General features: G+C 39.7%; 1 protein-coding gene across 7 annotated transcripts in view; it reads right to left on the bottom strand.

Moving 5' to 3' along the window:
* Positions 1-25,680, bottom strand: part of PDE4D (phosphodiesterase 4D) — a gene marked incomplete at both ends in the record, with an annotated part of 1,136,097 nt that overhangs the window by 42,575 nt on the left and 1,067,842 nt on the right. For all 7 annotated transcript variants that reach the window (XM_079703996.1, XM_079703994.1, XM_079703995.1 and 4 more), the window contains one exon: positions 8,230-8,342. In XM_079703996.1, the coding sequence (XP_079560122.1) occupies positions 8,230-8,342 (113 nt within the window). The remainder of the gene's footprint in view (positions 1-8,229; positions 8,343-25,680) is intronic.

Genomic DNA, 25,680 nt, shown 5'->3' with positions numbered 1-25,680 from the left:
TGTCAGTACCATTTTCATCAGATCATATCAAGGGTACCTACTACAACTTGACTTATCACCGTTGATGTCAACTTTGATCACTGGCTGAGGTAGTGTGTGTTTATCAGGTTTGTCCACAGTAGAGGTACTCTTTCCCTCTTTCCACATTGTGCTTTTTGGAAGGAAGTCAATATGCACAGCCCACACTTAAGGAGTGGAGAGTTATACTTTTCTTCCTTGAGAGCAGAGTATATACATACATTATTTGGAATTCTTCAGCACAAGGGATTTGTCTCTTCTCCCCCATTTAATTATTTATTCAATAAATTATATCAGCTGAACTCATGGCTATTTGTTTTATACCTTGAGTTGTATTTCAACACTAGTTTATTTTCTTGATCAAATAGTTCCAGCTGGGAACTGGGAGCTCTTTCAGTTTGCTCTTGTATCCCTTTGATATGTTCCCATCAACATTTGTTTGGCCACTTCCTTACTTTCTGGAACTGCAACATGGCTCCAGCCTCATTTCCCGCCCCAGTTCTAGAATCAGCTACTTCAAGGAGTGCTGGTTCCTTTTATTGGAGAATGGTATTAGAAACCAAGATGAGGGTGCTAGATGTGTTCAATGCTACTGGGGTGTCATTGCTTTAGGTTCTCTCAGCTGACTGAGCAAGGAGATGTTTGCATATACTAGATGGTAAAGTTGCTGAGAAGTGCCATGGAAGGCTACGTCCTGAATACAGTTTTCTTAACATTAAGTATTAATAAAAGATTCTGTGCCTGGGTTACTTTCAGTCTCATTCAGAGGAATAACAGGGTGCATTCATTTATGAAAAAAAAAGTCACTGGACTATTATCCACTATTTAGGTATTTCTGCTAGAAACAGCTTAGAGAGTTTTAGATATTCTGAGAAAACCTCAGGCCAGTTTGATGGGCTATACCATAAAATTACACAAAGAAACAAAAGGTAAACTCCATGAAAAGTCATTGATGGGGAGAAGAGCAAATGAAACATTCCAAGAGTCCTATTTGGTTCACATCAACATCATGAGGCCACCATTCTCTCTTAAAAGGTCACTGGAAGCATAATTATCAGGATGGCAAACCAACACCTTCTCTAACTCTCACCCCACAAAATAAGAAAAGAAAGATGATATTCCTTTATAGATGGATATAAAGGACTTAACATTACTGAGCACTCACTATGTTCCTGACTCTGTCTAGACAATTTCCATCTTCTAATTCATTAAATCATCACAGTAACTCTTGAACAGAAGAGGAAGCTGAAGCACAGAAGGTAAATTGTCCCATTTAAATTTAGTAAAGGGCAGAGAGTGAATCCAATGCAGGCAATCTGGCTGCAGGAGAGTGCTCTGAATCCATAGACCATTCTGCCTGCGGAATGAATGCCTAATGAATGGGAGACTTCTGCTGATGACAGTTGGCATTTTCTCTTCTAGTGGGGAAATCCCATTAATGGCAGAGAAGAAAAATCATAGGTTGTTTTAAACAGACATACCTTCCTAACCAAAAATGACTCCCCAGATGGTTCTCACTGCCAATTTAGTCTAGTACAATGAAAAGTATGCCCATTGTCTGTGAGTGGTAAGTGAAATGCTTTAAGGTGGTGTGGATGAGTATTTTCTCATTTTGTTACAAATTAATTTCAATGTATATTAAAAAAATTAGAACATTATATTAAAAAATAACATATTTTAATATTATAATAAAAAATAACTAGAACATCAAATCCATGATTTCATGTAATTCCTTGCTTAAGATGAGGCACTCAGGTGGACATTTAACTTTAAAAAATAAATGCTTTAAATAAAAGCATTTAACATACAGTAGTTATGAATGTACACAGGAAGTCTGAGAACACTAATTTTGACTTGTTATTTATTATAGAATAAAGCTCACAGTTTTCTTCTGAAAAATATGATGTTCTTATATTACAAGGAGTATATGACACATGGTTTTTCTTAGTCTCTCCTTTCCAATGTAGTCTAGGGATAGAATAAATTGCACGTAATTTATTAAGCACCCAGTATAAGCTATTCAGCAAAGTGAGCTTTCTATATATTATATCTAATGCTCTTAACAACCTTCAATTTTATTTTCCCCTTTTATTATGTCCATTTAGAAATGAAGAATTTGAGATTCAGAGAAGTGAGGCATGTCCCCAAAACATTAGGTAGGAAGCAGCAGAGCTAGAATTTGAAACCAAGTCCCCCTGACAAAAAACATCTATGTCCTTTCCACTCTACAAAGCTGCCATAAGCATTGGTGTATATGTCAAGAGAAAGAGTAAATACCATTCATCCCCATCACACACAAAATACAGCAAAACAGGCACAAAAACCCCAGAATATTAAACAATAATAACAAAGAAAAATACTTCATTAAAGATAAAATATTCTCTAAGTATAAAGGATAATAAAGCTATTATCACTGCAGTTGGTAATCCAATTTAACGAATTTCCCAATGAACAAAGCAGAATTGTTTGTTGTTTAAGCAAATAGGAAGGCTCACCCCTCCCCATCCTAATCCCTGTTAGAGTAAATAAAAGAAAATGCTTTCTTAAAATGTCTTTTAAAACTAATGTGAAGAGCAAACGAAAGGGCTACCCACGCTCTATTTCCTAGAAAGATCTCAGGCTAAAAGTGCCAATTCAACTATCACAACTAGCCAGGTACAGAGCTAGCCCTGGCAGAGCTATGCTGTCACAAAATAAACTCCAGTTATTTGCAGTTTAAAAGGATTGGTTTCTTTCTGAAAAAGAGAAAATCAGATTCTACATAGTATTTTACGGATCAACTGAAAATCATTATCAGCATTTCACATCTGCCATAATTATACGTTCTTATGGAATAGCTACAATCTATGACTATCATAGGAATCTTCTTAAACTGAACAAAATCATTACCTATCATCCTTGCTATTTGGGGAAAAAATGTGCTTAATCTATTCATACACTGGGAAAAGTGCTATTTTATCTTGGCCAAGCCTTTTGTTTTGGAAAAAAAAAAAAAGACATCGTTCATAACACTCTGAGACAAGAAGTTACCGCTTTCCTATAATTAAATCAAAATGCAATAACTGAAAGCAATTTCTGGAGTAATGACTAATTTACTGAATCACAAAAATAGAAGTTTTTGATAATTAAATGTTAAGGATATTTACGCTTACTGCCACTAAATACTGATAAACTGAGTTGATGACAGTAGAGATAAAGATTTGCTTTAATCTTTACTGTTTTATTAAGTTAAAGTCAAGGGCTTCACTATTCAATGAAACATAAAAATATCTGTTAAAAGTGCTTCCCTCTTTCTATTATTACTTAAAATAAAAGCAAAGAAAGTATTTTTTTTAAACAGTGATCATAAAAATAAGCATGCCCAATCTGTCATATTAACTTTAAGGCTCTATATGTAAACAACATAAATCTTTGGTAAATCTACTTTTATAAAGTAGGTGAAAAAGCAGATAGCAAACTCAAAACATCAGTAAGCTGAATTTCTATATTTACGAAATATATTTTCTTTTAAAATTTAGAGTTTTCCTTTAGGTATGCTGATTAACTCTCAACAACTCTGTATGACTATGTCAATAGTTTTAATATTTTGAAGTAAATGACTGTTATTTGCTATTTGCTCTTTATAAAATTAAAATGCCTTTTCCAACTAGTTTCACCTTCCTTCTCAGCAAAATTAAACATTTATTTCTGTTCTGAGCTATCTTATAATCATGTAATGCTGAAAAATCTTAAGATTTAGCCACTTCTATGAACATTCTATATTCATTCCAGGACCACTCTCGCCCAGAAGAAAATATATCAGCAGTCACAGAAAGCTGTAGTATATGTTACGTATGCATTGACTATTAAAAAGCAGCAGGGGGAGCAGAGTGCAAAAACACTAAGAAAAAGCACCCCAGAAAAGCAATTTAATTTATAGGCAACAGAAACATGATAGCGATCTTTGTTAAAAACCAAACAGACAAACTAAGTTCCATATAAAAGTCATGTTCACATTTGCAAAGCTGGCCTACGTACGTCTAGAAAGAACTAAAGAAAAACCTGAAGTCTCTTAGAAGGATGCCTGAATCCTAACTTCAAGGCAGACTTTCAGCTTGAAGCATGGTAGGTTCCAGCAATGCCAAGCCTCAGAACTGCTCCACATTTAGAGAGAAGAAACAATACATTTTTATAGTAGTATATTTTGGGGGAAAATCAAGATGATTTTTTCTCCTTCAAACATCGCCACACTTACATTGAAGATGTGGTGAAATGTGCATTATTAGGTCACAAGAGAATAAAGTTACAGGGTTCCACAGCATAACCCTTGAGGCTTAGTTCCTGGCCTGCCCTCCTCACATCCTCAGTGTACTTTCTATGAGAGAAAGGTAACCAAAAACACTGTGAAGCTATTCTGCCTTAAAAACAGTCTAAAAAGTTACTTTAGCTTTGCAAAACCTGTACAAAAGGATGGAAATGTACCTACCAATCCCACATTATATTTAATATTTTTTAAAAATTAATCAGTGCTGTTTTTTCAGTTTTAGAATAAAAGAGAAAAAGTATTTAGCTGTCTGGAATTCTGTAGCTGAAATTTAAGAAAAGATTAAGCTTCTAATTAGAACTTCAAAATGTTTGTGTCTATATTATACTTAAAAAGGTATAAATATAATTTAAGCATTTTTTACAATACAGAACTGTGCACTCAAGACAGTTATTAAGAATTGTATTATAAAAACCCATGAAACTTAAAACATCAAGTATAAATGACAACTGAATGGTAAAAAAAATATTTTAGCCAAGTAGGCAACCAATCAAGTTTAACCTAAACCTTCAATAATAATACCAATAATGGCAGGTATAGTCTCTGTCAGACACTATTTATTAGCTAACTATTTTACACATATTCTTTCAAATTCTTACACTGACCTTTCAAAATAGATATCATTGTGCTCATCTTATGCTAAGGAAACCGAAGCTAAAGACGTTTGTCATTTCTCTAATGTAACCCAGCTAGTAAGGAACAAAACCATGATTCAACTTCCAGGTCTGTCTGCCTCCAAAGCTTTGAGACCTCACCAAAACCTCTCTTAACTCTAGCAGTGAGGTTTCAAAGGAAATCTGTACAAATCTTGGGCAGATTAATGGGCTTATGAGGCTAAATGCTGTAGATTTAACCTCTCAAACTAAATGCCATCTGGAGTCTCTTACCCTACTTGGTACAAGCATCCTACATGTATTACAGACAACGTTGGCAGTGGCCAAAAATTCAATAATTTTCCTGTCTCAATACCATCAATAAGCATTATGCACATTACAATCCCAGTCAGGAAATACATCTAGTTGCTTGTAAAGAGTCATTTAAAAACTGCTAATAGTTCAGATTCCTTCTATTGAGATTTTTTTAAATATGAAGAATTCATTAACCCAATTTGTTAAATGAGTTTGAGGAATCAATTTCCTTCTTCCTAACACCCAAATCCACCTCCATAATAAATATTTTCTCTACATAATCACTTAAAAATCCTGATTTCTTACTAGTATTTTATTGTGTCATTTTAATCTATTAGAGTACTTTTTTTTTAAAGCCTGAAAAAGAGAAGAAAACAAAGAAAAACTTCATGACTTTTCAAGGGAAACACTGGTTTGGTTCGAACAAGTACATGTGAAAAGAATGGATGTCAATAAGTCTAATAACCAAAAGCAATGTTTCAGACTTATTCATTCACACTCAAGAGATGCTCGCAACCTAGCGGACACATGACGCAAGTTGTCACATTTCCAGTTCAGACTTAGGTTCGGCATCACTCTTGGGGACCTTTAGATCAGCTGCTCCAACTCAGTTTACAGCTCATGTGGATGTGACTTATTTGTGCCCTTGTTATCTGGCTGAAGGGTAACTTTACAACCTTTACCAAGAGCTCTATTTCCTTCTATGCTAATCCGTTTTCATCTATAAAAAGTCACAGGAGCTTAGCACTCATTTAGAACTGAATGGGTTTTTTTTAAAAAAAAGAAATGAATGAATTAGCCATGAAAAGTTTAATCAACAGTTTCAGCTGAGTTGAATTTTTTAATGTTAAAAATAAGTGTCATGTCAAGAATCTTACAAGACATCAACACAGCTAGAATGACTATATTTTGAAAAAGTCTTTTCTCACTTAACCTAGATTTCACTTCAACCAAATAAATTCACCTCCTACACTAAACCTGTAAATTAACCTAAAGTCTGAGGGGCCTTCACAATAAAGATTAAAAAAAAAAAATCCCTGTCTTTAAAAGACAGGGATTTTTAAAAAAAGAAATGCCCTTAAAAGAAAGAAATCATTTTGACCAATCACTGTGACCTCAAGTTTTATTTTTTCATCTTAAAGTATAGATAAATTAATACTTGACAGTTGAAGTCATTTACAATACATGATTAGATTTCATGTTAATTTTTAAATTCAAATAGAGGTCTCATCATATGGATTGGGGGAAAGTAATTGTAGCTGCTGAGGTTCATTGTGCTGAAAAAGTACTGTCAAATCATCTTGAAAATATAAGCAAAGGCTTGCACATCTTTTGGTGGCTTCTGGTTTTTCCTTTTACTACATAGAATTAACCAGACAAGAGAATAAGAACTCAGGCCCACTGCAGAATGGTCCCATTCGGCATTTAGGACACTGGAGATACTCAGCATATGTCTACTGCTATTATGAACCAAATTATGAAAGAACAATCTGTATGTTATAAAATGAATCAACGAACTAAGAATTTGTTAGCCAGATGAGAACAATGGCTCCTGATGCCACGGCAGGGAGTAAGAGAGTAATAACCCATCATTTTGATGAGGAGCCATACCAAATTTAGAAATGAGGCTTAAATGACAGAAAAAAAAAATACAGATTTGATCATCAGTGTGCATATGGGTAGGTCAGTGTGCTTACGGGTAGATTAGTGCCTGCAGATAGTGACTGGGGGGTCCTTTTTATCTTGTTTATTTGAAGCTAACTTTTTACTTAAAAACCATGCTGTCTGTATAAGCATTGTCAACAGATAAGACAATCAAGTGGGTGATATGCTATGATATTTTTTTAAAACTGCATGAGAAAAAAAAAGGTGGGATAAAAACTATAGTAAACTAAAAAAAAAAAAAAAGCATAGCTCTCTGAAAAATATGTGCATGTAGATAAACAGTAAAATGGTATACCTTCCTGACCTTGTAAATAGGTGGCCAAAGATATTTAAATATCTTTAGGGGGCAACTGTTATTAATTGCCACACAAAGTTACCAGTCCTTACTGGCTAAACCCCTCAACCACCTGCATCCAACATGCCCATGCCTCCTTTCCTATCCCCTGAGCCAAACAATCATTAAAAACATACATAATCCCAATTATTTCCTTACATAACTGAAGATTGTTTAAAAAACAAACAAACAAGGAATTCCAAAAAATACACCAAAACTGACAACACTCTACCTTGCTTTAAGGCTGTGCCAGGCTAAGAGTTGATTCTCAGCCCTCAAACCTCCACTATCCACCAAGACCAGCACCTTGGCATACGGCACAAATGCCCCATTGAAGCATCACTGTAACTAAATAACCTCAGAAAACTGGACTCTCTCTCCAAGATTCACGGAAACAAAGGCAGTGATCACAATGAACCTTAACTTTGATGTCCCCTGTGGACACATATGGCCAAGCAAAAAGATAAAGGCTCAGTTTTTACAGGTACCCTGACACTTAGATAAATGGGGGTTAAGGTTCCAAGTTCAGTGAACTCTTCTGCGTTTGAGTTCAGTAGGTGGTGACATCCAAGGGATTGCACTGACCTCTAGTAACTCTTATTTTCCACTGGGAATCCCAAGAATACCCTACAACATGGATTGCCTGTGGACCAGACTCGGTTTCTGTTGCAAGGGCAAAGTGTCACTTAGAAGTACCCCTCCAAACACACACACACACACACACACACACACACACACGCGCGCGCGCGCGCGCACAGTGTCTTGGGGGTACTGCAGTCAAACTATGTCAAAGTTGCTTTTGCAAAATGTTTAATTTCTCTGGAGTGAATAGAAGAGAGAGGGAAGGCACGGCATCAGGAACCTCCTTCCAAGGGAACCAAAATGCAATGAGTGTGACAAACCCCTGTATGTATTTCCCCGGGCCACGGGGACTGGTGGCTTCACCAGCGTGGGAATCAGCAGCCTAGGAGCCTCTCGGTGAGAGCCGAGCCGGGGCTTACCTTGTTGGAGGCCATCTCACTGACGGAGTGCCTGGTCTGCAGGGTCTCTAGCTGGTCCAGACACCAGTCCAGCTCCTCCAGGGTCTCGCTGGCCAGTTTCTGGTAGGCCTCCTCTGCGAAGAGATAGGGAAAGGGGCACTCAGTTCTCAAGCGCTTCACAGGGCCGCCGGCGAGTTCAAAGGGGGCCATCCTGCCGTACCCCGTCATGCTCGGATGCCCGGTGCCCGCACATGAGGGCTGCTCCTTCATATTGACGAGCCGGGCTCCGCGACGGGGGCCGGGGCTCTGCTAGCGGTGCGGCCGGCCTCGGGAACGCACGCCCTCTCCAGCTTGGCGTCTCTGTTCGGCGTCCAGGAAGGGCGCGCCAAGTGTGGCGAGCCAACTTCTACACGGACCAAAACCCTCAAGATGAGACTTTGAAGAAGTCCTGGTGCCGGAGGACGGCGAAGGGGATGGCGCGCGCGCCCGGGAGCCCGCCCCGCGGAGGGAGCGTCTGGTCCACGGCGCGATCTGCGCGGCGCCCGGCCCCGAGCCGCGGCCCCGCGCCCGCCCCTCCTGCCGAGCCTTCACTCAAAGCGAATGAATCAGCCGCGGCCGGGTGCGCAGCCACCACGTTTCCTGTTTTCTTTCTCAACTCCTCCGGCGGCGGGCGCAGCGCGGCTCCATCGCCGCGGCTTTCCGAGAACACTACCCCTCGCGCCCCGCACGGCCCTTGGCGCCGCCCGGCTTCTCCTCGGCTCTCTCACGCCGAGATCGCCCGGGGCCACGGCCCGCCAGGGGCTCCCGCCGCCCCGCCGCCTCGCCTAAGCATCACCCCGCGCCGCTCGCTCCGAAGCCCGGCTGGGGAGGCGCGGGCGCTAGAGTGTGTGTCAGTGCTGCTGCCGGGGGCCGGGGCGAGGGGAGCGGCGGAAAACCCGGCGTGGAGCGCCCGCCGCCGGCTCGCCCGCCGCCCGGGGTCGCGCCCGCCGCGGGGCTCAGGCGGGACCTGGGGCGCACGCGCGCGCGACGGCGCACCTGCCCCGCGGGGACCCCGCGCGCCCAGCCGAGCCGAGGCCCTCCCGGTTGCCCAGACGGCCCGAGCCTCCGCGTCTCCACTGTCCCGTGCTTCCTGCGAGCTTTCGCCGGACAGCCCGACGGGCGGCACAAGCTGGGTATTTAGGACCCGCGCAACCGTTTGTGTGGGTTTGGGTTTTAGTGTTTCCGAGGCTTCGTTTCTGAGGGTTTAGGATTTACCTACTTCAAGAGGACAGGGTGGTTGTGCAATCAGAAGTATTTCTATTAAGACCAGACCCTCAGTTCCCAGCCCAGCCTCTGCTAAGAACCATACGTCTAAATTTCGGGGTGGACATAAGCAAGCAAACAAAAACATACAATGTTGTGGGTCAGAACGCCTTAGAATTCACAGATTTGGCAATATGTTGTGTTTTCACATTCAGAATTGTCTAAGAGTTACAGTAAAGGAAGAGCAATGTGAATGCAGCACGCCGTATGGGCAATTTACGCCTGTCCTGCATACATGCTTCCTTCGTCAGTGGAATTGCAGATCAGGGACCCGGAGGGTATTTCGATGCCAATGGGAAGAGTCTGGAAGAGTGTTTCTACCCACCGTGCACAGAAAAAACTACAAACGTGAGAAAATGGAAAGACCACATCCAAAGACACCGTATGGAAGCAGGTTCTATTTACAAAATTTGACCCTGGGGGAGCTCTACAGTAAGGGATCAATTGCAGGGAACTTCACTATATTAGCGTGCAGGTAAGCAAACCTTTTAGAGGAGGGAAAACATCCAATCTCCCAAGAGCCCATCTTACGAAACTTTGTTACTGTCAATTAGAAAGAATACACCGAAAAGCTTACATGAAGTTGGTGAGATCCTTTTCCTTGGTCTTCGAATCTACAGGTATTGGAGAAGAAATTCTGCCCTTGAAATTTAGACTCCATAAATGAGGAGTGGCACAACAAAAAATTTGATGGACTGAATCTCGGGCACCTGGGATTTTCCAGATAGGTTTTTATATAACATTTGTAAAAGTTAGAGTAACTTTCAAAGTATTTGTTACATGGGCCATGTGGCTTATTATTATCAGGGATTCTTGAACTGTTTGCTATTCACTTTGGGCACTCTAGGTTAAAAATTGCCTCTTTTATTCCACTTTTTTTTTTTCCTGCACCAATCTCTGTAAATATATACTTTTGAGGAACAACAACTACCCAACCTTGCCAGGTGAATTAAAGTGTGATTGGAGCTTTTCCCCCAACAAAAGGAAAAGCCTTAAAGATAATCTTAAATCGTAAGTATAAAGTATTTTATCTGTATAGCCTATCCCTGATTAAGTATATAAAAATAGAACATGCTTGTTATAAAATGTGAAACATTACACAAAGATGTAATGCAGAAAGTTCCTTGTAATCCCATACCCTAAAGATCACAAATAATAATTAAGCCTATGACCATAACACATTTTCATTTTACTTAATATCTTCCATATGCAACTATAGCATTACCTAGTTGTGATGGAAGTACATGTACTATATGGTTTTATTCTGGCTTTTTTCTTCCAAGGTATAAAATAAGGATGTAGGAATTTTAAGAGGAAATTAACTTATTTTAGGTGATTTGATTTGGGCTATCCATAGTTAGCTCATCCAATGGATTAAAGATGCATGACCATTGTATGTAGGATTTGTTCACTGCCATCTTTCCAGTCACTGGTTATATCTGGAAGCCAGGAATCCCCTCTCCACACCTCAAAGGCTTGGTGTTCCGTGTTCCTCTCCCCTACTCTCCAACATTTCCAAAGTCTGATCCCCAGGGGGACCTCCCAGTCCCCCTCCCATCTTCACCAACTCCTCAAAGCTTTTCAGAAATAGGCCTTGGACCTAGCAGGATGTGGCACCACGTATTACACTTCAGTGTTTAATTTTTAATTGTAATAGTGAAGAAGTAATTCAGTAAAGTTTCAATGCCTCAAGACATTATGTACTTAAATACAGGACTTGCTCTTAAGAAGGCAGTACAGCGACAAGAGGGACAGCTTGTTTCAGAAGATCTACTTTATGTCCCAATCATAGATTAGTCATTTTGACAAAATCAGCATTTGAGTACAATTAGAATGTGGCCTGTGTATGTATTTTATTTTATTTATTTTGTTTTTTTAAACACCTTTATTGTGTATGTATTTTAAATTCTAACTACTTCTGCATGCACTGTATAAATCTGGGGAATGAAAAAAGAAAAAAAAAAATGACCAGAGCACACCTACATACCAATAAGTAAGAAAATAATTACTAACAACAGAGCAAAGAACAGTATGTTCTATAAAACTGTTGCTCAAATAAAGAATTACTGTTGATATTAGCATAGAGCTGAGAATACTACTTTTTCCAAATTCCTAGGTTTATAGGCAATACAGTTAGCCACAGTTTTTCAGGATCAGTGTTAAAGCTTAACTTTTAGGAATTTTAACCCCAAATGTTCTAAAACATCAAGTAACTGACTTTTTCATCCCCACTAAAAAAGCCTCAATGTGGAGTTGCCAGCTATCCTCCAGGAAACTGAGTCAGCACACCAAACACACACCTAAATGTCACCAACATTTTGCAGGACAAAAACAGTGAGCTAGTTTAATTTGGGGTTTTACCAAGAACACATACTGCATTCATGAATAAAATACTTTTCTCCCCAGAGAGTAGCAGTCACTGTGGCACTACTTGAAAATATAAGAAAACTCTTCTATTTTCCCATCCAAAATCTTGCTAAGTCAAGGAACTACAGGGAGAAACTGTCTAAGCAACAACTCTTGGCCAAATTCCATAAAAGCCAGGAGAGGGCTCTGGAACAGCAACTGAGAAATAACTTGAGCCTTTGGAAGTCCCCTCCTACAGCAGCATCAGTTTCCTTCAAGGCCCCCTTGAACTATGTGACACCCGTGTTTCTGCTCAGGATCTTCTGTGAACAAACAGTCCTCAATTCTTGCAGGCCAGCACTTGGCTTCCGTCATTGTGATGTGATCAAGGGTTCCCCTGACACATGGCCTGAAATGGTGCCAGGAGCTCCAGGAGAAGATGCTGAAGCAGCAGCTTCCTTTTGAAAAGGAAAAAACTAATTGCCTCAGAGCCACAGCAGTGAGCTAGAGGTTGAGGTCATTTTCTTGTGAAATGTTCAGCCGCTTACTCTTACCCACAACTTACAGCGATGTTGACCATTGAGGTAAAAGGATCCGTTCTACATAATGTGTGACTCTATGGATGTCAGTTTCTTTGCCAACTCTTGACTGATTAAAGGTCTGTATAAATTTGTCATAACTCCTAGACAGCCCTATTGGTGTAAATGAAGAGAACAAGTCCAAAAAAATCACTTTACCTTGGACACCATTTGCTTTCCATTCATTAAAAATAATAAATACAAACTGTAACGGCTGATTCAGATTGTTCTTAAAAATTAAAAAAAAAAAAAAGCCCTTCACTAAACATCTCCTAAGAGCGAGTAATTAAATGTATATCTTCCTAAGCAATTCCAGCTTCTCCTTTCCTAATTCCCACCCAAATTCCCTCTTTGTTCCTAAGGATGGAATTGATAGTGTCTAAAGTAGGTAGAACTGGAGAAAAATGATTTCCACTTCACCATGTATTGCTTCAAGCTAATCACTCCCTGAATTTGCTACAGTAAAAGATTGATGCAATTTAGCTCTAACTTTTGCTGACTTTTTTTTGTCTCTACATTTTATCTGATGGGAAATACATGAAGGAGTTGGATACACTTTCAATGTGTACACATAACAGGTTTAAGCAGAGCTTGCCAGTGGCAAGCTGTTCTCATTTCCAAGTGTATTTCTGGCATCAAGTTTTGAAATCTTATGAAAAATACAAAATTTCACTTAGTACTTCAAAAAACCTCCAAGGAGAAGGTGTACATAATTTTGTGTGTTTTTTTCTATCTTCCCACTATCTATGATTTTTTTTTCTGGGTCTGCCTAAGGCTCTAGTAGAATTTTTTAATGAAATAAATACAAGACTGGATTTTACTGACTTCTAGTACCATCATAAATTCAACAAACATTTATTTAGCACCAAGTATGTGTCACGCACTTTATTAGAGTCTGCAAAAACAAGATGAATGAAAGAATGTGCCCCTTATCCAAGGAAAGCTTAGAGTCCAGGGGTGGAGATAGTTTCAGCATACTATATTGTAGAAAGCATTCTGAAAGAAGGAAGCATGTAGGCTATGGGAGAATAACAAAAGGCAATTTAAATCAGAGGTGGAGTGGGAGAAGGCTGAGGCTTAAAGAATGAAACAGGAGGTAAGTGAAGGGGGTGGGAAGAGTTTTTAAGGGAAAATAATATGAACGAGCACATGGGCCTGAGTTCAAAAGATGTATGTATATGTGTACATAGGGAAAGGAACTCCCATGAGTAGGACCTTGCTCAGGGGGAAAGAGGCTGGAGAAATCCACAGACACTGGTCATGGAAGTCTTGTCAGGCATGTGTAGGGGCTTTGGACTGAATCTTCAAAAGGAGGAGCCACTGAGTGATTTGGAGTATTGCTCGATAGGGGATCTGGTTTTATTAACATGGAAAATTCTAGGACTGCAGTAAATGGGATTGAGGGAGGCAAGGCTGAAGTCAGTGAGACCATTATCTTCAGCCATGTTATTGGTAGAATAAAATTAATAATTTACAGAATGTTTGCTTTTCTGATGATTATTCTTATCTAAGACAATCTCAGTATTAAAATTTGACATAAGCATATGCTCTCATGACATGTCAGGCATGAACAGAAGGACTGCTCAGTGGGACTTCCAAAGGAATAGACTTGTTGCTCTTAAAAACTACAGTCTTCTCGGGGCTTCCCTGGTGGCGCAGTGGTTGGGAATCTGCCTGCCAATGCAGGGGACACGGGTTCGAGCCCTGGTCTGGGAGGATCCCACATGCCACGGAGCAACTAAGCCTGTGAGCCACAACTACTGAGCCTGCGTGTCTGGAGCCTGTGCTCCGCAATGGGAGAGGCCGCGACAGTGAGAGGCCCGCGCACCACGATGAAGAGTGGCCCCCACTCGCCGCAACTGGAGAAAGCCCTCGCACAGAAACGAAGACCCAACACAGCCAAAATAAATAAATAAATAAATAAATAAATAAAAAACCCAAAACTACAGTCTTTTGAAATTGTCATCATATTGTATTCATTGTAACTCTATTCACCAGAATTTCTTTCAGGGAGAGTGCAAGAAAGTGCTTGACAAGGCTGCTTATTACAGAAGATGGGACTTAAGGAGTACTGGTTTGGGTAGAACTAACCTGTGGTCTCTTCCACGTAGGAAAGGGGAAGAATATGCTTGTTGCTCCAGTGGGAATATATGTGGTGTGTGTGTGTGTGTGTAACAGAAAGGAGTCAGTTTTGTTTACAGGATAATTTCACCCTATAAATCTCTTACTCCCCCCAGTCTTTAATAAAGTTACTGAAGGTACAAAATGCTGAGATAAAGAGATTTTGTTTTGTTTAATCTGAGCTCGGAGGCCAGATTGGCTCAAACTGAAATGTCAGCCTGAGCTGACACTGAGAAGAGACAGAGAAAGAGGAGGAAGCTTTTGGAACTCAGTGTAAGATCAGGAAGGAATTTTGTCCAAGGAATTGGAGTTTGAGCCAAGCTTAATCAGACATCTGGATTGTGGACTTTATGTGACATGTGAACGATTATAAGTAATATTACTCCTTGATGGAAACTAGAAGAGTAGGAGGTGGTTCCCATCTCCATTCCACTACATACAAGCCATAATCCCTGGCACATCACCTAATCTTTCTTGGACGTTAATTTCCTCACCTGTAGATTGGGGATAATAACAAGAACCTTGTAGAATTTTTTTTTTTTTTTTTTTTGTGGTACACGGGCCTCTCACTGTTGTGGCCTCTCCCGTTGCGGAGCACAGGCTCCGGACGTGCAGGCTCAGCGGCCATGGCTCACAGACCTAGCCGCTCTGCGGCATGTGGAATCTTCCTGGACCGGGGCACGAACCCGTGTCCCCTGCATCGGCAGGCGGACTCTCAACCACTGCACCACCAGGGAAGCCCCCCTTGTAGATTATTTTAAGTGAGAGACCGTGAGTTAAATAACCTTGTGTTGCTTACCTACTAGATTCTTTTCCAGTCACTGCACTAAATGATGGAGATTTAGCAATGAACAAGGTAGTTAAAAGTTCCTGCCTACTCTCAAGGAGTTTACATTCTACTAGTTATAATAATTTTCTTTTCACTTGAATAAACATATATTGAACACCTGCTAGGTCCCAGGCACTGGGTACACCAAATGGAAGGAAATAACTTTGGGTTTAAAGAAGCTCATAGTCCAATGAGGAAGGCAATTATTAGAGATATGTATGTAAGTTTCCACCAAAACCAGGCAGTAGGTACACCAAAGTTGGCATAAGGCAGTAGGTACAGCAAAGTCAGCATATGTAAGTTTCCACCAAAACCAGGCAGTAGGTACAGCAAAGTAGGCATAAGGGGGACAGGGAAGGTGCCAACTACCACATCTCAGGAGAGATCTGGGAAAACTTTCTGAAAGAGGGAATGCCAGCCTTGAGTCTCCAAGGATGAAATGAAGAGTTAACCAGGTGAGAAATGGGAGGTGACATCTAAGATAGAGAGTAACGTGTCACTGCCAGTTAGAGAACATAGGCCATTCAGGTAGCTACAAGCAGAGAAGAATGCTAAGTTTGGGATCCAGCAATGGACAAAGATAAAGGTGGAGAGGCAGTTATGGGGGATTTAGTATACTATTCCAAGAGTTTATGGGTTTTTTCCCCAAGGAGCCACTAAAAATCTAAGCAAGAATGTCACATGGTCAGATTTGCTTTTCAGACAGATTACCCTGGGAAGTGTGAAAAGAGGGTTGGAGAAAGATGAGACCAGTTAGGAGGCCTAGTGTGAGAGGAGAAGCTGCCAGAAAGGTAGGGAGAGAACCTCTCAGGAGCAAAGAAAAAGAATTTCAAAGGAGAGAGTATCAAGGCATAGCCACTGATATCCAAAACAGACCATATACACCCACCGGTTTGAGGTAAGATGATTTTCATTCCCAATTTATATTTCACCAACAAAGATTAGAAACGCTAGTGAGGAAGCTTCTCTCTGGGAATTTGTTTCAATAAAAGAACAACAAACATTTTGCAAAAAGGCTGAAAAAAAAACCCTATTAGAACTACGTATGTTATTTTCATACTCCTGTTACAACCTTAGGAGTCATTTTGATTCCCATGGGGAGGGGGCTTGTAGGAGGGTATCTGTGTTTCCATCAACCTTCAGGGATGACACAGTCATCTTTATCTCTGTCAGTTCTTGCACAAAGCATTCCTTATAGCAAGTAAGGAGTTTGCTTAGGTGATCTCTACTTCCCACACAGCTCTGGTACTTGCTTATTTTATAACTTCTGACACTATGTTAATCTGGGTGAGGTGTTGGTTTTGAAGTTGTTCATGACTGATTAACCGGGGTGGGGTCAGGTATTACTATAGAGGGCATTACAGAATTGACCAGATGTCTTCAAAGGTCCCATCCAATACCATGATTCTGGACTTCTGTGAGTTTAGCTCAACTGTATACCAGGTAGGGATGTTTTACATTGGAAATTGAGATGTTTTGAGAAAGAAAGTTATTGATAAATAGAAAGTCTTGCTTTCTCTGCTGTATATTTATACCCTCTACCCCTGCCCCCAACCATATTCTCATCTAATACTTTGCCAATTGATTTACCAATTTCTTCTTAATTTCTACAACTGCCACCTTCAGTCAAATTCTCATCTATATATTTCTAGATTCATGTAACAGCAGACTACTGGATCTCCCTGGGTGTGGTTTTTCTCACCACAGTCCTGTTTATAAAGTCAGAATAATCTTACTTAAGCTCTGTTTTTAATGTGTAAGTTCCTCACTCAAAATTCAGCTGCACAAACTCCTTCCTTCTTATTCTATGAATGCCATACTTCTTGAGTTCACAGAAGGCCTTTTTTTTTCCAGTGGGCTTTTCCACACCATTCCAGATTCTCTTATTCACCATCCCATCTAGGGCTGCCATTCTTGGACATTCCTTCCACCTAGATACAATTTGCTGGCTTCTGTCTCTATGACTGTGTTTATGTCACTTTTATGTATGTTTCTAGGCTTTTCTACAAGTGCGTAGGATGGTTGCTGACATTTACAGGCACTCAACAAGTATTTGTGAGCAAATAACCAATAAGTAGGCATAGGGGCTTCCCTGGTGGCGCAGTGGTTGAGAGTCCACCTGCCGATGCAGGGGACACGGGTTCGTGCCCTGGTCCAGGAAGATCCCACATGCCGCAGAGCGGCTGGGCCCGTGAGCCATGGCCGCTGAGCCTGCACGTCTGGAGCCTGTGCTCCACAACGGGAGAGGCCACAACAGTGAGAGGCCCGCATACCACAAAAAAAAAAAAAAAAAAAAAGTAGGCATGCTTTATAACACATAAGAATATTTCTTTCCAAGTAAGATTTAAGTAGTCATCATGTCCTGAGTATGCCTCTCTAGATGTATCCATCTTCATGTATCTCTTATGCTACACCTCTTGCTTTCGAACTCTGTTGTCTGCTGCTAAAGAGTATCAGGAGCTAACATTGCCAGAACTTTGGAATGGTTAATGCATCACAGTGTCTTTTGGAAGATATATTAATATTATCCTGAAATGATAGGTATTATGATAAATACAGAGAATGAACTTTACAAAATCAGGCAAAATTTTGAAAGATTCCATCAATATGCAGGTATGAAGTTTGAGGGGAACAAGTGAATGAACTAAAGGCTGTGTACCATCCATCCTACCAAGATCAAGAGAATGGGTTCCCCATGCAAATCAAAATTGGGAGAATAGTTGGATCTCCTACCTACTTACCTATTCTTGCTGCTCTGAGTTTAGCCAATCTGTAGTGCTCATGTTATTTTCTAACAGCCATATTTAAATCTCTATTTCTCTCTGAGTGTAATAAACTTAAATACTGTCTATGGCCTCCCCATTAGATTATTCTGTGTTTTCACTACTTCATCTCCCCCATCCACCCCATCCCCATCTGTTTCCCCATTCTTACACCCCACACATACATACTCTGTTGGTTTTATGCTTTAAAAAATAATTTAGATTTTTAAATTCCAGACTTTTAGATTTTCCTTAGACTATGACTTCTCTGTCTTCAGAATCCTTTCTCAACCTTTACAATTCATGGTCACATTACATCATGTATTTCTCTTCACCATTACCTAGACTTGATTCATTGCTCACTATTCTATCTTGTACACTCCATTATTCTTATCTCCCTATCTTTGTTCTGACTTTTCACATGGAAGGAGAACTCCCTTAAGTGATTGTTCATAAAGGAGCCACTGGTGGTAGGTATATTTTGATTCCCTGTACTTCAAAAGGCACAATGCTTGTAAACCTTTTTGGAAGTCTAATAAACCTTTTGAGAATCTAAAGCAACCCTCTCCAGAAAATTGGACATAAGTTCATATCATCGGAGTTTTTATTTTAAAAGTGTTCACTGGCTTCCCTGAAGTCCCCAAGGACTCCAGGTGAAGAATTCCTTCCCGAATGGAGAAAAGAAAATAATTGTTTTAATCAAAACTGCTCCAGAATTTTTTACTCTGAATTGGTACCTCTGCTGCCTTCTTTGTTTCCTTATTCTCCTTCACTAGGGATACCTAAAGAGAAGTAACGTCAAAGAGACATTCATTCCATTTAAGGGAATTGAAATCTGAGCTAAGAAAAATATATCTATACAAAAGGTGTCCAAAGAAAGACTAGGCTCTTTCAAATAGGCTATGAATAGGTTTGAGAAGGGTAACTTCTTATGTCCCATTTTTATACTCACTACTTGTGCTATAAGTAGAACATATGAGTGAGAAGCCACGTCAGCCTACTGGTAAACCTGCATTTGTTAAATGTGTATACATTATAGAGCAAGTTTTAGCACTCAAGATTATATCATATATACATGGATGGTCTACTTGTGCATGAACTGGCACCATACACAAGCTTAAGTAAAAGAAATTAGTTTTCTAACTGTACAAGAGTATCTGGGGAGGTTTAGATTTGGATAAGAAAGCTCTTACACACACATGCAAAGACCCACAACCCACAGAGTTCCCCATGGGAAGCAGTATGACAGATCGGAAAGAGCATAGATTTTTAAGCCACCCAGAATTTGAATTCCAGCTTTGTCATTGTTCTAGTCATCATGTTATCTTAAATTAGTCGTTTAAATACCTGAGCCCACTGTATAAATTGGGAATTAATTTTTATGAGAACTGCATGTGAAAATGCATGTAATGCACGTATATCTGACTTATAGCAGGTACTCAATCAATAGTAACTATTATTCTGACCCAACTTATAAGGTTGTTTAAATAAATTAATCTACAATAAGGCATTTCATACATAAAGGGTTACTTCCACTCTCACAGGTTCTCAATCCTAAGCCAATTACTATTTTCTTACCATCATCCTTCAATTATTAACCAGTTCTGGGCTGAACATGAATGAAGAATCTAAGATCTAGAATAGCCTTCACAAGACCACACCAAATCACACAAAGTCACTAGCATTTAAAAATATGGGGGCTTTTCCCTGGTGGCGCAGTGGTTGAGAATCTGCCTGCCGATGCAGGGGACACGGGTTCGAGCCCTGGTCTGGGAAGATCCCACATGCCACGGAGCAACTAAGCCCGTGAGCCACAACCACTGAGCCTGCGTGTCTGGAGCCTGTGCTCTGCAACAAGAGAGGCCGCGATAGTGAGAGGCCCACACACCGCGATGAAGAGTGGCCCCCGCTCGCCACAACTAGAGAAAGCCCTCGCACAGAAACGAAGACCCAACACAGCAAAAATAAATAAATAAATTTATTAAAAAGTACAAATATGTCATTGGTTAATGACAGAACACCACTTACTATGAAGTTACCAGAGATATCACTCCAACATTTCCCAAAGAATGTTTAAATGAAAATAATTCCTATGAGAGTCTCCTTACTAAGAGAATTCTGTGGGCAAACAACATTGGGAAATGTTACATATGATTTTAAGAAGCAGTGATTTTAATGGACATGAACCTACCAAAAGCTAGAAGCTCTACAGCAAAGAGACCTATTTAATGTCATTTAACAAGTATTATTAAAACATATTTTATCTTGGAGTGCAACAACTATAATGTCTTGAAGCATACTTTGGAAAACTTTGCTCTATATCATGTCAGGTGAGTCCGAAAGCATAAACACAATACATATGTTCTGTAGGTTCCCATATATTTGAAATCTCCACCAAGGACATCTTCTTTCCCCTCCTCATGCCCTCATGTACTGTTGAGAAGTGGCAAGAGAGTAACCTTCCTCCTCCCCTCCCTCCCCCTTTCTCTCTCTCATCCCATAAAGAGAGCAGTCCAACAATCCATACATATTTATTGAGCCTCTCTGATGTGCTGGTTGCTGTGAAATACAAGAACATGAAAGATTCAGCGGCCTGGGCCTGGGAAGGAACTTATAATACCCTGCTGAGAAAATCAGACACATGACCAGTTGCTGCCTAGAGACAGTGGAAGGTGGCATGGAAATCATCAGCTTGGAAGTGCTCCTGTGGCTCAGGGCAGGGAGCAGAAGGTATGGATGGCAGCTAGGTGTGCAGGGTTCCAGGAAGAAGGTGAACCTGGATGGAGGTCTTCGGCGCAGTCTGTGGTTTGAATGGCTGTGGGTGGGGGGAGGGAGTCAACTGGCATTCTTTTCAGGTAGAAGAAACAAACATCTGAAGCCTGAATAAAGGTTCCATGTGTGGGTGGAAAATAGCCCGGATAGAGTAGACTCCTTCCAGAGAGCAGGAGGGAAACAGACTGGAATACTTCAATGTGTGGCCTGGAGCTAATGGATACTGAGGGAATTGCATAAGTGTACTTGTGGCCCAGGAGGATAAAATGAGGAAGGGAGGAGGTAGATTAAGAATCCATTGCAGGACTTCCCTGGTGGCGCAGTGGTTAAGAATCCACCTACCAATGCAGGGGACACGGGTTCGAGCCCTGGTCTGGGAAGATCCCACATGCCATGGAGCAACAAAGCCCGTGCGCCACAACTACCGTGGCTGCGCTCTAGAGCCCGCGAGCCACAACTACTGAAGCCCGCATGCCTAGAGTCCATGCTCCGCAACAAGAGAAGCCATTGCAATGAGAAGCCCACGCACCGCAACGAAGAGTAGCCCCCGCTCGACACAACTAGAGAAAAGCCTGCATGCAGCAACGAAGACCCAATTCAGCCAACAATAAAAATTATAAATAAATAAATAAAATAATCCATTGCAGGAGTCCAGATGCACAGTGAGCAATAAACCAAGATTTCTAGAGGTATCTATTTTAGTGGACTCCTATGACAGTCATGAGCAATAGAAAGAGCATGACATTGGGGACAGAGACCTAGGCTCAAATGTTGGCTCTGCAACTTAGCAATGTGGCAAAGCTGGGTGAATTATTGAACTTCTCAATCTATCAGTTTTTTCATTTGTAAATAGAGCTAAAAATACACCCCACAGAAGGTTGAACCCCAGGCCATGTTCCATATTTTATTTGAATTTAAGACTAACTTAAAGAATCACATATCCATATGCCTATTTCGTTTTGTTGGTTTCCTTTCAACTTAAATGCATGATTTGTTTAAAAAATTATAAATATTTATCAAGTTTGTTACATGTAACACGTAACAGCTGATTTTAACTGCATCCATTTCCTCCTCATCTCTTCTTCAAACACAGTTATCAAAACAATTCTGTACATATTTTTGATACTAGTAGCAGTTAGCCCCTGCATCTCTCTGAAAATTAACACAATGAGCAAGAGTATTCATTGTACCTGTTACTTTAAACTATTTAGACGTAAGAATGGACATGTGGACACAGTGGGGGATGGGGAGGGTGGGACGAATTGGGAGATTAGGATTGACATATATACACTACCATGGGTAAAATAGGTAGCTAGTGGGAACATGCTGTAAAGAACAGGAAGCTCAGCTCGGTGCTCTGTGATGACCTGAGGGGTGGGGTGTGGGAGGGGTGGGAGGGAGGTCCAAGAGGGAGGGGATGTATTTATATAGAGAGCTGATTCACTTCATTGTGCAGCAGAAACGAATACAACATTGTGAAGCAATTAAACTCCAATAAAAACAACAAAAAACTGTAGTCATTTTATTAAGCTAGATGCTTAAAGCATGCCATTCACGTTTTATTTCATTCTTAAGATTAGCTTTTGAAAATATATATTATTTCAAAACAATTTGGACACTTCTTGCCATCCTCTGATCTTGCAAAACCATATTTTATTTTGAGTATTCCAGGTTTATGCATAAATTACAGCTCCTTGATTAGAGAAAAAAAGTTGAATAGCAATTTTCTTCCTATTGTCTGAAAACATAATGACTACACATATATTATAAATATTTTTATAAATCTCCAGGATATATTTACCAGCTAGAATTATTTATTTAATGTGTGGACATTTCGCATTGAGTTCATTAAGGGTTTAGATTTAAGATAAGTTTGAGATCCATTAAAATAAGTTGCTGTGGTGTGTCCTTCTGGTGACTTTATATTTTAACTTTATATTTTTTACTTTATATTTTTAAACAGTATTACATACCTTAACTCTTGAAATACAACTTTTAAGTTTCATGAATTTTGCCATTTTGCTAACACCACTATTCTCAGTGCATCTACCATTTCACTGGCATTATTTATTTCATTCATATAATTTTTTGTTGCAAAATAACCAATGGAGAAGCTTCTGGATATTTAGGTCCACATTCTAATTCCAGTCTGTATATTTTGTTTTCATAATTTGTCCTGGTGACCTAATAATCATGGCTTCCCAGCTTGAAAGTGCCCTTTATTCATCAGCTTCAAGGCCCCAGCTAATTCCTTTTTGGCATTCTCTGAGACCTTCCAGCAAGTAAAAATTATGGGGAACTTCAACTCCTGTAGAGACTGTCATTTTCTTAAAGGCTCAGACTCTACCCATACAGAGTTTTGGGGGAAGATTATATGAAATAAGGAAGTGGCTTTTAAATATTTTTGACAGTGAACCACAGTAAGAAACACATTTTATACTATGACCAGTATACTTGTTTAAAGTAGGAAGTACAATGAATACTATTGTGAATTGTGCTCATTTTTTGAAGAAGTGTGGGTGCTGACTCCTAATATAAAAAATATGTACAGGAAGGTTTTGATACCTGTTTGTTTTAAAAAGGTAAGGGGTTGGAGTAAAGGAAACCCTCCTACACAATTGGTGGGAATGTAAATTGGTGCAGCCACTATGGAGCACTGTATGGAGGTGCCTTAAAAAACTAAAAATAGAGCTACCATATGATCCAACAATCCCACTCCTGGGCATATACCCAGAAAAGATGCAAACTCTAATTTGAAAAGATACATGCACCCCAATATTCATAGCAGCACTATTTACAATAGCCAAGACATGGAAGCAACCTAAATGTCCACTGACAGATGAATAGATAAAGAAGATGTGGCTTTATATATACATACATACACACATACACATATATATTTATAACTATATATATATATAATGGAATACTACTCAGCCATAAAAAAGAATGAAATAATGCCATTTGCAGCAACATGTATGGACCTAGAGATTATCATACGAAGTGAAGTAAGTTAGAGAAAGACAAATATCATGTTATATCACTTATATGTGGAATCGAAAAAAAATCACAGATGAACTTATTTACAAAACGGAAAGAGACTCACAGACATAGAAAACAAAATTATAGTTACCAAAGGGGAAAGGTGGGGGGATAAATTAGGAGTTTGGGATTAACACATACACACTACTGAAAAAAAAAAAAAGGTAGGAGGGAGTGAATTCCTATTAAAAGCAACTTTCGTGTGTTATATATAATAGTTATGGCAAAATTTGTTTATAGTCTTTGTTTAACAAACCATGCATTTAAGTGAAAGTGAAAGAATGATATACACACCATATAAAGGAAATTTATGCATAATTGAAACACACACACACTGGACACATATTTGATCCAGTATATAAAGAACTGAAATAGAACTTACATGAAATATTTACTCTTACCATGTATGATTCACTCTGATGTTTCCTATTCTACTTATTTTAAGAATATTGATTGTGACCCATGAAACTGATTTTGCAATCTACCAATAAGTTTGAAAACACGGAGGTAAGGAATCATCTAGCTTAATAATTGTTAGCTTTGTCTCCCTCTTGTTTCTTCTTCCCATTTTGTAATAAAAACTCTCCCTCTACTTTTCTACTGCAAGGGAGACGTAAGTAGAACACAGGGTTCTTTATGGTATGAGCTGTCTAACATGCAGATACTTCATAAGTCATTTCTCCATACATGTGTGAGGTTCCTTAGGACACTAGAGGCTTACCAGTTGAACACATAAAGCATAGATCACTCACTAACAAGCCTTATAGGAGCCAGACAGATCATATGAATGAATGGATGAAGGATGTGGTTGGGGGTACTGAGGGGGAAGTAGGTGGAGACTTCAGAGGGCACATGTGGGAATGATGGCCAACTGTTGCCAGATCTTCAGATTTTTCAAAAGAATCCCCACATTTGGAGTTTTTATATGCAAAATCTGTTTTTAAAGTTTTGGCAACTAGTTTTAAAAAGTTAAACATTTTAAGGACGGAACAACAAAAAAGTCATAACCCTTAGTGGCCAGATTGCAACGTCTAATATCTGCAGTGCTTATTAGCACAAGTGACAGAAGTCTTCCTGAGAGTAGTGTTTTAGACAAGCCTATAAGGACATTATAATTTCAAGGTAGAAAAATTAAGTTAAATGTTTCTGGAATCCGGAAGGCTAATGTAGGGTCACAAAGACTATTTGATTTGGAGTCAAAAGACAGAGATTCCTTACCAGGTTCCAATAATTACTCAGGGACGGTCTTGGCCAAATGATCTCAGCTTTCCATGCACCAACTGGACCCCTATGAGGTATGCTGTGAGGAACTTGGCCTGACCAAAATGATCTGACTCCAATGACCTAAAAATTACTAATGACCCAACCAAACAGGGAGCACTGTTTCCCAAAAACTGCCACACATCCTATCCCTTTCATTGGCAAATGAATAAGAAAAAATAAATCTTTCCATTTGGCCCACATTTTAACTCTTACAAAGAAATTCCCAGAAAACCTAGCTATTGCCTCAGTTTTTAGGGGTTTTTTCCTCTTTCAATCCCTCCTAAATAATTTTATGTTCCCAAAGCACCTCTTCTGTAATAATAATAATAATAATAATAATAATAATAATAATAATATCTCTCCTTATGCAAGACCATATTCTGGATTCTAATGCATATAGGTTTGTATCTAAACTTCAGTTAGACTCCTGGGATGTCCTCTAAAATCCAACTCACTA

The sequence above is a fragment of the Hyperoodon ampullatus genome (genome assembly GCF_949752795.1).
Source record: "Hyperoodon ampullatus genome assembly, chromosome: 4".
Taxonomy (NCBI): domain Eukaryota; kingdom Metazoa; phylum Chordata; class Mammalia; order Artiodactyla; family Ziphiidae; genus Hyperoodon; species Hyperoodon ampullatus.
The sequence above is the reverse complement of the archived record's forward strand: the minus strand, read 5'-3'. Positions and strand labels throughout refer to the sequence as shown.